Below are 15333 nucleotides of genomic sequence, written 5' to 3'. Positions count from 1 at the left end.
GTGGTGGTGGAACGGGTCCTGCTGTCCTCACGTCACAGAGGACTTAGGCCAGAGTAAGGTGCTGAGGGCAGCAGATACAGTGTGTGCTCCATCAATCACACGAAACACCGGATCCTTAGCCAGCAGGTCAGTGCGGGCCTTCGTGCTTAAGTGCGTCTACCAAATGCACACTACAGTACAGAACCTGGGCACGTACGTGGGACTACTCGCTGACTGACCGAATGGAGAATAAGTGCAGGGTAGGAAGGAGGAAGACCAGAGGCACATTCATGGTGCATCATGATGGAATATGTAAATGGCTTCAGAATTCTTACAGGAAAAGTGGGGTGGGCAGTCCTTGTTCTCGTCCCTGCCACGTACATCTTGATGACCTCTCTGCTTATAAATGACACTGCACGGGACAACTTAGGAGACTAGTAGCTTAGTCTCATCAAAGAATTTTATGCATCAGGAATAAAGTTTTTACCTTCATAAATAAATATGCTTCATAATAAAGCATATTACCTTGGAATGACGAGAGAATCATTGAGGGTGTCATTTAAATCGGTTGGGACAGGTTTCTGAGTAGAAGTTAAATTTTAAAAATTTAAAGGCAAGAAGGATTGTACTGGGTGAGCAAAGACTGGAGGAGCTGCCTTGGCCAGGATTTTGCAAAGAATGGGAGGCGCGCAGGAGATGGAAGTTTAAAGGGGTGTCGAATCTTCCAGCTTCCGGAGATGGATGGGGTGGTGTGTGGGAGCAGGTGTGTCAGGGAGAGTCTTCAGATGAGAGGGTGCAGATCTTGGGAAGCCCCGAAGGTCATGCCAGTTACAATTGAAGTGCACAGGTTTGGGGGTCTCAGCAGTCGGGGCAGGCTAGTGTCAGAGGACTAGTTTGGGTCTGACAAGGAAAATTAGCACAGGGCTCAGGCTAAGGGGAGGTGAGGAAGGCAGGAGCGGCCAGGGGGGCTGTGCTGCGATTAGGGGACTGGAACTTTTTGCCCTCAAAGCCTTCGCTGTCATTTTAAATACTGTCTGGTTATGCTTTCTGACACCACGCAGAGATGTTTTAGATCTAGTAAAATTTGTCTAGGTGCTGTTCTCTGAACTTACTCCCCTGGATCTATAAATGGAAGAGGGAAGTGAGTTATTTCTAGCATTCCGTGGGGCCCATTCATCCTCGTACCGCATAATTATCCTCGGTTAGATCTTTAAGGTAATTGCAAAAGCAACTGGGAAATTACATCACTGTCTTGGCAGATGTTTACAAGTCAATCCTGTTGCTGCGGTGTCTGTGCCCCGGCGTCCAGTCAGGTTTATGTAAAACCCAGTTCCAACCCTTTAGCTCCAGCTGGGTCCCCAGGAACTGCAGACCGTGACCTCGCAGGAGCGTGTGGCGGGCACAGGGCCCGGCTGGCGGAGGGCGGAGGGCGGAGGGCGAGCCCCGCTATGCCCTGGGCGCGCTCTGCTCAAGGGAGTCGCGATGGTTTCAAAGGCTCAAGTTCAAGTGCTTGGTGCACCAACGCTTTGAGCGTGAATCCCGCTCACTGTGTAATAAAAACCAAGGCGAGTGGTAGGACTCTGCCTTGGCTGGTGAAGAAGTCGGAGTCTGAATCCCATCAGGTCTCACATGGACACGGATAACCCAGCACAACGCTCCTCAGAGTAGGGGACGCCCAGGGGCCCGCCACGGGGGGGGGGGGGGGGGGGCTGGTTGGACTAGTAAGCAACTAGGTCTAGTTGCCACAGATTTCGAGATTTGGTTTGAGGCGGGTGAGTGATGAAGTTACCTGGTCCCCCTCCCCTCTGTAGCGGGTCATTTGAAAGGGAGCCACGTGCCCGTGCGTGTGCAAGAAATTCCGTGCTCCTCACTATGAACGTGTGAACAGCGATGACCTCTCCGAGGGGCCACAGTAAGCTCCTAACGGAGGGCTGAGTGGGCAGGGGGGAGAGGAAGCCAATTATTTCTCTTGGCGTTAAAAACGTTTTACACCCCAACATCCCCCAAGAAGAAAAACTGTCACTTCAAAATACCTTTCAGTCTTTAGTATTGATACTTTAAAAGTTGTTTCCTACTGAGTACTGTGTATCTGCGCTTAGCTGGGGTATGAACGAGTAGGGAAGACATTTCGCTCACCCTAGAGTGCTCACACATGCTCACTCACAGCTCACACATGCTCACTCACAGCTCTCATTTCTGAAGATCGCGGTGTTGCCTCGGGACTTGCTGAGGGAAATGCCCAAGCTAGGGAAGTTCTACAAATGCACGGAAGCCTGCGCGCACGACGTCCCCGAGGGCTGTTGCTTTATGGAGCCTTGGGAACAGCATGTTCGCGATACCCAGCGTGTACCTTTTCCATAGGTCAGTGGGAAAAGCACAGAAATGCCTAGAGGAGATTTTAACAAACCCAAAGCCCCAGCGTGTTCCTGGAGTGCACTCCTGTGTCTCAGGGTATCGAGTCCTCAACATTCCCAATACTGACTGTGCAGAGGACAGATGACGTTCCTAAGAATGACGAACTTGAAGGGAAACAAAGACCTGGCATCTGTCAGATTATACAGGCTCTCGGAAATCTACGCTCTCAAGCCCAGTTCATCCCCTGTAAACTTCGCTGCGCACAGGCCGTGGGGTGACGGCAAGCTTCTACCAGCTTCCACGTCAACGGGTCCAACAGGTCACTGCAGTTTCCGGGCCGGTTGGACGCTGCTCCTCAATACAGGTGCGCAGACCGGCTTGGCAGAACAGGTTCTCAGACGAAGGGAGCCACCGGATACTTCCTAATTTCTAATCAACAAAAAGAAGGAAACAAGCTCTCTTGGTTGGGAGCTCAGAATTCAAAGTCACGTCTGAAACGCAGGGCCACTGCTCAGAGGATCAGGCCCCAGAAGGGGTATCCTAGAGCGGGAAGGGGCCTGGGCGCCCATCCCGACCAGCTCCGGCCACAGGGAGGGGGAACCGGGCTCGGAGCGAAGATCAAGGCGGAGATCTACGGCCAGGGCCCTGCAGCCAAGGCCTCGAGCCCCAGCAGCCTAGAGCGCCCGCAGGCCCGGCCTCCGGCGACAGCGGTCGGCAGAGGAGCTCTTCAAAGAGCAAATCACTCAGGATTCCAGAATCCGTCAGAACGTGGAAGTCCCGAGGCGGGGAAAGGACTGGTAGCCCGTCCTTACCAGGCGGGGCTCCGTCAGGGAGGCAGCAGGGAGGAAGGTACCAAGTCAGGGAGGGGCCGGGAAGGCCCACCTGAAGCCCTTCATTCCGGGCGCGGGTCGGAGCCCGCCGGAGGCGCCCAGGTGGCCCGCGGCCCGGCAGGTGGCTGGGGGAGGTGGGAGTGCGGTTGGCCGGGCCTCGCCTCCTGCCGCGGACGCCCTAAAGGACAAGCGAGGTTCTCACCTGGCCAGTGGCTTGGAAGACCTGCGGGCAGAGCCCGGGGAGCGGGGAGCGGGGAGCGGAGCACCTGCGCGCGCCCTCCAGGGTGCCCCAGGCCCGCAGACCTGCCACCTTCGCCGGGAAGCGCGGCTGCTGCTTTCCGTCCGTTCGCAAATCCCCCGCGAATGTCTCGTGACACCCTAACCAGAGGCGACAGGAAAGGGCGGCTGGCAAACAGCCCCGCCTAGCCCGGCTGACACCACTGCCAGACCACCCCGCGCCCCAACGCTCGCTGGAACTCGAGGACAAGCGGCGGGCGTGCCTGTGCCTGGGGTTCTCCGCTTCTGCTCAGCAGCGGGTCTAGCTACTGAGGCTCTAAACAGAAGTCATCATATTGTCCGACTTGGTTTTATTTTATTTATTTTAAAGATTTATTTATTCACGAGAGAGAGAGAGAGAGAGAGAGAGAGAGAGGAGGAGGGAGAAGCAGGCTCCCCTCGGCGTGAGCTCAAGAGCCGCTCGCTGCACCGACTGGGCCAGCCCCGCGCCCCACCGACTTCTTTAGGAGAAGACTTGGCTGCCGAGCTCTGGGGGTCGGGGGCGAGCTGAGAGTGTTTTCGTGCTGCGGAAGGTGAGCCCTTGGGGGCTCCCACCAGGAGCTGCTGGAACAGTGAGCGACCCCCCTCTAGGCCCGGTCGCAGCTCATCTCCTTCGTTCTCTGCTCTTACTTGTACATTCTATTAAGTGCAGTGACGGTAACAGCACCTGACGCCTTCGTTCTCTGAAAGCTGCAAGCGCGGCCGTGTTAAGAGCTGGGACCTGCAAACTCCAGGAACTCAGAGACCACGATGGCGATGGCGACAGCTTAAAAAAGCCACTTCCTGTCAGTCTTGGCAACGGGAATAGAAATATTCTTCTTTCATAACACAATTTCTGCCGGTTTGAAATTTAAAAAAAAAAAAAGGAAAAAACGAATGAGCACAGGTGGCACCTAGTCTACTACATCCAATATTAAAATGTATTATGAGGGGCGCCTGGGTGGCTCAGCAGCTGAGCGTCTGCCTTCCGCTCAGGGCATGATCCCAGGGTCCTGGGATCAAGTCCCACGTCAGCTCCCCACAGGGAGCCTGCTTCTCCCTCTGCCTGTGTCTTGGCCTCTCTCTTTTTCTGTCTCTCATGAATAAATAAGATCTTAAAAAAAATAAAATGTATTATGAAATTAAACCATTATGGAAAAATGAACTGCATGAAACGGCAGTGAAAAAGCTTAGTGGATGAGAATATATTTCAGAACTGGCTCCTCAATCATATGGAAACGATGTGGTGCTGCTTGTCAGCAGAGGGAAGGCACAGTACTCAATAAAGGCTGCCACCCTCCCCTCTGTGGCATTTCCTACAATCACCTTAGCTATCCATAGGTTTCTAAGAAACAAAACATTTTTTCTTGATTTGTACGTTCTAATAAATCGCTCTAGAAATGGTTTAAGACCCTGTAAAATCCTGACCATCAAAAGCCATTATAAACACAAACTTCTTTCACCAGTGTGGCCCAACCAAGGTTGACGGTATTGGTTTGGTCCCTCACTCCCCAGCTCATGGCTTCCGAGTCGGGCCACTTTATATCCTCAGGCTGGGCACCCCCTGGCTCCGCTTCCTAATGGGGACAGAAAGGTGGAAACGAGATCTGAAGGTCACCCTCTGAAAGAGGTGGATGCCACCTTGGTCTCTTGCCTTGGCTCTGGTGCCATCTTGTCTTTCCAGCTCGGAGAGATGAACAATCCTGGTATTTTCTTGGTTGTTTTTTTGAAAAAAAAAAAAAAAAAAAAAATCTTGGAAGTTGTTTTTTTTCCCTGTCAGAATTTTTTTTTTTCCATTTAGCTTAGAATTGTTTCTTCTATCATCCAGTTATTTTATGACCTACATTTTATTCTGGGTTCTATGAATCTTACAAAATAATATCTGATTAAAATCTGAGATTAGGATCAAATTTATTGGAGGTAGGCTAAAGTAAGCAGGATCAATTTTATGTTATCAATATCCCAAAGGCTCTCTTCAACATCTAGAAAACACCTTCTGAAGTTTGCAGGATTTAATAAAGGGAGCGGGGTGAGTCCTGGCAGGATATCCTGGCCCCAGAGGCTTCCCCATGCCCCCAATCTGCCCATCTCCATCTCTTCCTACCTTTTCTTTCTTCGTGTCTTCAGCCTCTCCTTCTGTGAGGACAGTTAGGATGGCCAAGGCCTGCACTAAGTACTCTTGTGGTTTCTCAGGTGGCTTCCTTTCCTAAACTCCCACAGAAATTTAGTAGCTTGTAAGTTTTTTACTCTTCAGAAAAGAAGGGTCTGTATTCGGGGCACAATGTCAGACACATCGAGTGGGCTCAGGAAATGCCCACTGCAGACGTTTCCAAAGCTGACCATGTCACAGGTTCACCAGGCAAGTGAAACAAATGTGGATTAAAACCTTGTTAGGGGGGCAGTCCAGGGCGTGGTCCTGGAGACCCAGGATCGAGTCCCACGTCAGGCTCCCTGCATGGAGCCTGCTTCTCCCTCTGCCTGTGTCTCTGCCTATGTGTGTCTCTCATGAATAAATAAATAAAATCTTTTAAAAAAAAGTGAACCTTAAAAAAAAAACAAAAAAAAAAAACCTCTGTTAGGGGAATTGGGAGTCTTGCCAGTGCTGATGTAATAAAAAGAAACTTAACCACATCTGCATTAAAGGAACCAGTTAGCGGTGGGAGATGAGCCTGGTGAGGGTGTTCAAAGGAAGTCCTCAGTCTCCACTGATGACACACGAGGGACACCATAACCCAGCACACAACAAAAACACCAGTGTTCTGCCTCGGCAGGAACAGGGTGCCCCAGATAAAGACCTGGTGTGACGTCAACAGGGTAGGAACAGTAACAACACCGACACTTGGATTAAATTAGTTCTTTATGTTTACAATTCATACCCCGGAAAGCCTACTGAGTAGGATTTCACGAAGGCATTGAGGACACAGAGCTTCTTAAAATATTTCTCCCCTTCTCTCCATATTTTTACTCCGCAAGCTAGACTTGACAATTCATTCTCAGTTAAAAAAAAAAAAAAAAAAAAGTCTAAACAAAATAAAAATTCCTGACATGGAGTTCTGTAACAAATTGCTAACAATTCAAGTGCTCCAATTTCGGTTAGCACCGAGAATTAGTTTGGTTCTAGTTTGGTTCGTTTTGCAAAGGGAAGGATGCGTCAAGGAAAGGGGCAGGTAGGGCAGCATCAGATTTTCAGGCCAGCTGGACTGTTTCACCTCCCTTCAGGGAGCACCAAAGCCTCCCACCAGCTTCAAGATCCAGTCACTTCCCGTGACTTTGGTTCCCAACGTCCTCAGGGTACTGGTGGTGCGGGGCTCTGTCCCCACAGAACAGCCGCCTGGCCGGACAGGAGAGGCGGCGCTTACAGCTTGAGCTCTCGGTCTGGCTTCATGCTAAAGGGCTCCAGCCTCTCCCCCTCGGGCAGCATGCTGTTGAGCCGCTCCATCAGGGGCACCGTCTGGTCAATGCCCATCTGGATGCGGCGGAGGATGGCGGACATCTCGTTGACTTTCTGGATCTGCTCCGCATATTTGGCGTATCGTTTCTGGCGCTCTTGCATGAAGCTAAAGAGAGTTTCTACAGACAAATCCATCTGTAGAGGGAGAAGAGAAGGGAAACACATTAAACCTGGTTGAACCAAGTCCTCTCAAGAGGACAGGTGTGCAGCATGAGCCCCATAGGCCAAGTGGAAGCTGCCCGCTTACAGGAAGTGCTGGTGGATTCAAAAAAGACCCTCATGAGCACAGCGTTATCAACTGCTGCCCCACGATCATCGTTGGAGGGGGCCTGAGACATGGCTATTTCTGGCTCTGTTTTGGGCATGTGAGCCACTTATACCTTGCTGAGACCCTCAGATTGTTCTCTCCCTACATAAGAATCCTGGGCTTGGAAATGTGACCAGGGTTTGAAATGTGGCTCTGCCACTTGAGTTGATAATACTTATCCTTTCTGTCTCAGGGTCCACGTGTGCAAAAACCACAAATCTGGGGGCTCAGTTGGTTAAGTGTCTGCCTTTGGCTCAGGTCACGATCTCGGGGTCCTGGGATCAAGTCCCACATTGGGCTCCCTGCTCAGCGGGGAGTCTGCTTCACCCTCTCCCTCTGGCTGCTGCTCCTCCCTGCTTGTGTGTACGCTCTCAAATAAATAATATAAAACCTTAAAAAGCAAACAAATAGGGAATGGATTCCCAAACTATAGGGCTGCTGTGAGGATGGAATGAGACAACACATCCAGTGCAGGAGCTGGCATGGCTCCGAGGTGCTTCCACAACATGTGTCATCCTTTCCTCTCTTCCTTGAACGGCCGCGGGGTGGCAGCCACTGGGGGAGAACTGCAGGGGACAGGGTGGCTTTCTCTGACAACCAAGGCTCACATCCATATGGTGGACCATACTGCTGTGAGGCAAACTCTCACAGAGACGGTGCTATGGGGCACTCTCTCCCCCGGTTAAACAAACTTAGGCTCTGCACTCCCGTTTTGTCACTATTTCCTTCCCCTGGTGAAATTCTTTGGAAGCTGTCACCTGGATAAAAATAGGGGGAGGAAAAAAAAAATAGGGGGAGGGTACCTCCAGCCTGTCAGGTGCTTTTACCCCCACCCCCCTCCTTGTAGGGAAGCCACAAGCTGCTAAGACTCCCAATTTCTACCCTGAAACTTAGTTCAGATGCTACTTCAGCCCCTTGTTCTTGCCTACTCCAGGACACGTCCCTTGCCCACCCCCAGCCTCATGCAAAGGGCTGGCACCTGATGCACGTTACCAGAGCCTACAGAAATGGTGTGAGGAAAACCAAACCATGGGGTGCCTGGGTGGCTCAGTCAGTTAAGCATCCAGTCTTGGCTTTGGCTCAGATCATGATCGCAGGGTCATGAGATTGAGCCCTGAGTTGGGCTCTGTGCTGGGTGTGGAGCCTGCTAGAGATTCTCTCTCCTCCTCTCGCTCTGCCCCTCCCCTTTCTCTAAAAAACAAAACAAAACAAAACAGAACCAAACCAAACCAACACGAGGAAGCCAAAGCCAGTCCCAAGAAAAAAATAACCAGTTCTATTTTTATACTGTGTTTGTTGGCGGGGGGAGGGGAGGGTGCCGTGGAGAGGTGAATGGTAAGGGAGGTGTTAGAAGAACTCAATGTGTTTTTTTTCTATGTTGGTTCTTTCCTCACTTGTTTTGAAATGCTCAGGGGACAAAAAAAAACAGCAAGCGGGAGATGTGGGAGGGAGGGAAACAACCACCTCCCAATACCGTGGAAACAATTTCTACCTTCAGATGGTTCTCTGCAGCCCTGTTCAGCACTTTGAAGGCAGTGGGCCAGTAGATTATAGCGTTCCTAAGAGTCAACCACCGGGCCTTTTCAGGATGGTAATTCAATCCAGCACCTAGAAACACTTCACCTTCCAAAAGACAGTGGATGACGTGGGAGCTCCTCCTAAGAACCAGCAGAACTCATTGACTGCCTGCTCCAGCATTTGGAACCATCTTGAGTCACCACATCTCACTTGGTGGGGGCGTCCTCGTTCTCCCCACACCCAACTCTACTAGACTAGACAAACACCTGTGAAGTTTATCTGAAATGGCCTCCAAGACTCTAACTTATTATGTCTTAGGCCCTCGGCAATCAACCACTTCTGCCCACCCCACCCCCCACCCCCCCGATTTATAATAGATCAGACAGTGGCATTTGTTCAAATGACCTACACCTGCCCACAGATTTCCACATCCGACTGGGGCCCATGTTTGATGTATTCAGAGCTTTTGTCCAAAGCCATGTCATGTTTAGTGCCTAGGTGGCCACACATAATTCAAGCATGCTGTTCATACACGCTGACAGCTAAGTATGTCTCTCAAGAGTCAATTCCATGACAGTCCATGGAGGAAAAAAACCACAGAAGAGGAAACCTGAAGCAGAGTGACCTGCTAGGTCTCACAGTGACAGAACCAAAACCTGAACCCAGACCTCCTCAGTCAAGCATCTTCCTTTCATCAGTATTCCCTAAGCAAGAGAGTGTACCAATAGTTGGGCATGAGATATTACTTGATGCATGGCATGACATCAAAGAACATTGAATCATGTGATGGAAACATTAATGTCTTTCAAATCCTTCCTCCTCCTTTCTGACTGCTGCAAGGAAAGCGTCACATTGGTGCAAGTAAGACTTTAGCTGGGAGAGTGTAATAAAACTGGTGATGCCTCTTTCTCATGTCCCTGCCCTTTACTCCCCCCCCCTACTTTTTTTTTTTTTTTTAAGATTTCATTTATTTTATTCATGAGACGCACAGAGAGACAGGCAGAGACATAGGCAGAGGGAGAAGCAGAACTCGATCCCAGGACCCCGGGATCACAACCTGAGCCAAAGGCAGATGCTCAACCACTGAGCCACTCAGGTACCCCAGAGCCCTTCTTTCTTTCTTGAGGCAACACTGCTGCTGATCCCTAAAGCCTACCTTTGTGTGTACCCATATGCCTTCGTGTGAAGCCATGTGTGTAGACTTACTCCAGCACATCTGAACAGACTTTAAGGCAGTAAGTCAGTATCTAATGCAATTCTGAATCTACCATTTTGACAATCTGGAATATATCCTTATTCACCTTTACTGGTTCTATTTTTGGCACAAAGATTCTAATAAGGAAACATATAATATAGTCAACAGACAGATATTAAGTGCTACTATGTGCCATATCATATGCAAGGTCCTGAGGGCATAGATATTGAGAACCACACTATTTGAACTCCACACAGCTTATTGTGTATGTTGACATGACTTTTGTTTTCCACTGTCTTTACATAGCTTTGCAATTCCAGAAAACTCAGGCCCAGAAAGGGAAATGTTGCAAAGAGCTTTGTTTCAGGGACTTTCAGAGAACCATTTAAGTGAAAAAACTATTAGATTTTTTCCAATAGAAAATGACTGTTTATTTTCCACAACTCTTGCCTCAAAACCCACGCCTTGCTCTGACCACATGACTCGGTTCTAGTCAGTGGTACGCATATGTGGAAGTCTCTCATGGCAGCTTCTGGGTATCTTCTTGAAGACTCAGCTGGCACACACTCTTTGCTCCTTCTTCATCCCTTCCCTCTCTCTGATCCTGCTGGAATGCAGACACAGCCCTCTTAGACCACAGGAATAAGTAAGGTCACATCCTAGGGCTGGTAGAGAAGTGAGCTAGAAGTAGTCTAGGTCTTTGAGGACTTCTGTGGATGAGAGTAGTACCATGCCTGGGAGAGAAGAAGAAATTTCCATTCTGTATATGCCGCTGTAATTTTGGCATTACATTAGCTGAATACTGAGAGAAATGAATGACCCCAAATGTTACTCTACACAGGCATATACTGTCTCTGATGTTGGTACATCTCAAAGGACAAGCGAAAAAGAAGGTGAAATTATTTGTGGGTGTAACTGTAGGCTTTATTAAGATATTAGTTATCTATAGAATGTGCTCAAACTTGTTTGAAATACCTTAATTGGACAGTATAGCCTATTTGCCCATCTGGGCAGTCCACTGCCAAAAAACAGATCTAAAATATTAGCAAATCAAACCCAGTAATATATAAAAAGGAAAATACAGCATAACCAAGTGAGGATGCAAGCTTTTTCAGCATCTGAAAAAAAATAATTTGCCATTTCAACAGAGTAAGGGTTAGAAGTTATGTAATCATCTCAGTAGATGCAGAAAAACATTTGACAAATTCAATTATGAAAAATTTTGAAAACTTGGAACAGAAGGAAACTTCCTCAACCTGATAAAGGGCACTTATGAAAAACCTACAGCTAACATCACAGTAGTAAAAGATACTTCTCTAATAAGGAACAAGGCAAGGTTTTCCACTCTCATCACTTCTACTCAACACTATCCTAGGGATCCCTGGGTGGCGCAGTGGTTTGGCGCCTGCCTTTGGCCCAGGGCGTGATCCTGGAGACCCAGGATCGAATCCCACATCGGGCTCCCGGTGCATGGAGCCTGCTTCTCCCTCTGCCTGTGTCTCTGCCTCTCTCTCTCTCTCTCTCTCTCTGTGACTATCATAAATAAATAAAAATAAGAATAAAATAAAAAAAAAACACTATCCTAGAAATCTTAGTGCAATAAATCAATAAAAGGCACAGGAACTAGAGAGGAATACATAAAAGGGTCTTCATCTGTAGATGACAGGACAGTGTACTTAGAAAAATCACCAAAAACTAATAAAACTAACAAATGAGTTTATCTGTAATGTTTCAAGATACATGGCTAATATACAAAAATCAATTGTATTTCTATATACTTGCAACAAACAACTGGACAATAAAATTTAAGAATACTACTTACAATTGCATCCAACAATTACTTAGGGAAAAATTCAACAAAATATCCATAAGACGTGTACACTGATAATACAAAACTCTTCTGTGAAAAATTAAAGGTAATCTCAAAAAATGGGTAAGTATACCATGTTCGTGGAATGCAAGATTCAATATTATTAAGATGTCATTCTTGCCAAATTGATCTTTAGAGTCAACTGCAACCTGAATCAAAATTCTAGAAGGAATTTTTTTTTAAATTTTTTATTTATTTATGATAGTCACAGAGAGAGAGAGAGGCAGAGACACAGGCAGAGGGAGAAGCAGGCTCCATGCACCAGGAGCCCGATGTGGGATTCGATCCCAGGTCTCCAGGATCGCGCCCTGGGCCAAAGGCAGGCGCCAAACCGCTGCGCCACCCAGGGATCCCTAGAAGGAATTTTTTCCAGGAATTTGATAAGCTGATCCCAAGTACACAAAATGACCAAAAGAATTTTGGGAAACAACACAAAATAAAACAAACAAAAAAACCCCAAAGTTTGAAGACTTGTAGTACTTGATTTCAAGACAGTATAAAGCATAATAATCAGAACAGTGTGATATTAGCATAGAAACAGACCTATAGATCAATGAAACTGACAGAGAGTACAGAAATAGATCTAAGCATAATATAGTTACTTGATTTTTTTTACAATATTTCCAAGGCAGTTCAGTGGGGAAAATAAAGTTTTTCAATAATTTGTGTTAGAAGAACTAGATATCCATATGGGGAAAAAAAATAAATCTGGACCCCTACGCTTTACCTCATATACAAAAATTAACATGAAATGGATCACAGACCTAAACATAATAGCTAAAACTATAAAACTTCTAAAAAGAAAACAGGAGAAAAACCTTTGCTATCTTGGGGTAGGCAAAGATTTCTTGGATAGGTCCAGAGAACATATAATCATAAAAGAAAAAAGGGGTTAAATTGATCTTCATCAAAATTTAAAAAAAATTTTTAGAAAGACATCACTAAGAAAAAACACAAGCCAGAGACTATAAGAAAATATTTATAATATATATATCTGATAATAGACATATCTAGAATATGTAAAGAACTCTTACAACCCAGTATTGAGGAAAAACTCCAGGGACACTTGGATGGCTCAGTCATTTGAGTGTCCGACTAGTGATTTTGGCTCAGGTAATGATCTCAGGGTCATGAGATCGAGCCCAGTGTTGAGCCCAGCATTGGGCTCTACATTCAGCAGGGAGTCTTTCTCCCTCTGCCCCTCCCCCTGCTCATGTACATACTCTCCCTCTCTCAAACAAAAAATAAATAAATCTTTGAAAAAAAAATCCAAATTTGGGATCCTTTGAAGAGTATTGCTCAGGGGCTTTTGTCTCACTAAAGCACTAACTGAATTTCTAAGTAAAAGAAATCAGCTTTTAAGATCTTTAAAAGGAGAATTAAGTCCAGGAAAGTAAGCCTCCAACTGATCAGTTGAACATCAACTGAGTTTATTAAAAAGAAAGGTAGGGGGAGAGGGAGCTGGTGAAGAACCCTCCAGGAGATCATCTGGAAATGGAATCTGACCCTCTTGGGACAAAGAATTCAAAGAGCGTACGAGTAAAACTTTTCTGAAGATTGCACCTATGGGCACTATTAAGTAAACTGGACTACAGATCAGGAGAAAAAAAAGGCACCTAGCTGACTCAGTTGGTCAAGCATGTGACTCTTAATCTCAGGGTTATGAGTTCAAGTCCCACACTGAGTCCAGAGATTACTTAAAATCTTAAGGAAAAAAAAAAGGAAAGAAAAAAAAGAGTAGCTAGGTGTTAAGTAAACAGTTGTCTCAATAGAACTCCCTTCCTGAAGCTCTGACATAGTGTGGTAGGAAAATAATTCTACAGTTCTCAAATCACTCTGGAGGCTTCTAGCTCATAACCATATTAACCTAAATCTTCATCCCTTGTCTTTAGATAGTTACTGCTGCCAAATGAGAAGTGGCTATTATGATGTTGCACACTGAACCTCGGGGAGACTTATTTCATGGAAACTCCCATCTTGAATGAGCTGGAATGGCAGAAAAGGACTCCATTACTTTGAGACCCATCAGCTTAAATTCTCAATAGTTCACTTCCCAAAGGTTTAGCCAGAGCTTTTACCTCAGGTGTGAACTGTTCAGACCCTCCAAATGATGTGTAGACATCTGAAGGCATTCCTAAGCTCAAAGTGAGAGTCACTCTGAGAGGAGCAGGCTTCTATGGAAGCAATACAACAAACAAAAAATTAACATGAGGCTGGGTAATCGTTCTAGATTTACAATCAGCTATATATACCTTGCAGAGGAAGGCAGTGGTGTCAGAACTGGGTTAAAATTTTGGTTCTGCATAGGACTGATTACCTTCCCTTTTTTTTTTTTTTTTTTAAAGTAACCTCCATGCTCAATGTGGGGCCTGAATTCATGACCCCGAGGAGCAAGGGTCACAGGCTCTACTAACTAAGCCAGTCAGCCACCCCTACCTTTGTGAATTTGAACCAGTCACTTACCCTCTTTCGAGCCTCAGCTTCTTCACCCTTAAATTAGGCATAATGACAGTACCAATTTCAGAAGGCTGATGTGAGGAGTAACGAGATAACATGTACAGAAGGCCTATAATAGCCCCTAGAAAAACAGAGCGCCATAAATTATAACATATATGTGAACTGAAATAGAAACTAGGTCTTAAAACTCCTTTGACATGACGAATGGAAAAACAAGGTAAGAAATTCAGTAAAGTGCAGGGGAAAAAATGACATTTTGAGGCATTCAAATTGACACAATGTATCTTTGTTGTAAAGGCGGGAGAGCTTATTGTTATGTCTCATCTCTATTACATTAACTATCTCCAAGGCTTACACAATCACTCAGATGACAATTTACCATTGTGTTTTTTGCTGACATGTTTTTTGTTTTAAACTTCTGCTACTGAAAAATCTTACAACGGAGCCACATTACTCATCTCGTAGTTTCCTGACACAAACATTTCACACCACATAATAACTAAAATCATTATTCACCTACAAGTCTTTCCATGTGTTTTTGATTTATATGTTCAGCCATGAGAATGAGGAACTCCTACCAATGTCTGTGATAAAATAAAATGATAAAAATATATAGGTATATATGCATGCATATATATTTTTTCAAAAAATATTTTGAAAGCAAGCAGAAGAGCTTTAATAAATAGTATCTTCTCCAACAGGAGTCCATTCCTTCAAAAAAATTTTGTTACATAAGATAGGGGTGCTCTTGGCTGGCTCAGTTGGTAGACTGTGCAACTCTTGATCTTGGGTTGTAGGTTCAAGCCTCACAATGGGTATAGAGAATGCTTAAAAATGAAATCTTTAAAAAAATTTTTTCTGATAAAATAAGCTTTGATGCTGGGTTGGCACAAGGTGGGTCATCCTATGTAAGATATCTAAATGCTTGATGTAATTTCCTTTTCAAAGTAATGATAATCTTTTCAAAGTAGTGGCACATACTACAAAGGCCTATAGTTTTAAGTTTGATGTATAATACAGTAAGAGCTTCACAAAGATACGGTACATCTTCTAAATTCTAAAATCTTAATTGTAGATATGTACAAGATGGTCAAAAGTAGTTTACTTATTCACAGG

At 46.0% G+C, this 15333-nt stretch overlaps 1 protein-coding gene across 7 annotated transcripts in view; it reads right to left on the bottom strand.

The window, feature by feature from the left end:
• Positions 1 to 6258: 6258 nt before the first annotated feature.
• Positions 6259 to 15333, bottom strand: part of BORCS5 (BLOC-1 related complex subunit 5) — a 112166-nt gene continuing 103091 nt past the window's right edge. For 5 of the 7 annotated variants that reach the window (XM_038576819.1, XM_038576818.1, XM_038576817.1 and 2 more), the window contains 2 exons: positions 13839 to 13934; positions 6259 to 7005 (listed from right to left, as the gene is read on the bottom strand). In XM_038576819.1, coding sequence (XP_038432747.1) covers positions 6775 to 7005; positions 13839 to 13934 — 327 coding nt within the window. In that variant the 3' untranslated portion in view covers positions 6259 to 6774. Of the gene's footprint in view, positions 7006 to 10341; positions 10625 to 13838; positions 13935 to 15333 lie in introns of those variants that run through there. The other 2 variants (XM_038576823.1, XM_038576822.1) reach the window with 2 other exon arrangements.

The sequence above is a fragment of the Canis lupus genome, chromosome 27 (assembly GCF_011100685.1).
Source record: "Canis lupus familiaris isolate Mischka breed German Shepherd chromosome 27, alternate assembly UU_Cfam_GSD_1.0, whole genome shotgun sequence".
Lineage (NCBI taxonomy): Eukaryota > Metazoa > Chordata > Mammalia > Carnivora > Canidae > Canis > Canis lupus.
Note: the sequence above shows the minus strand (reverse complement) of the source record. Positions and strands in the feature narration are given on the sequence as shown.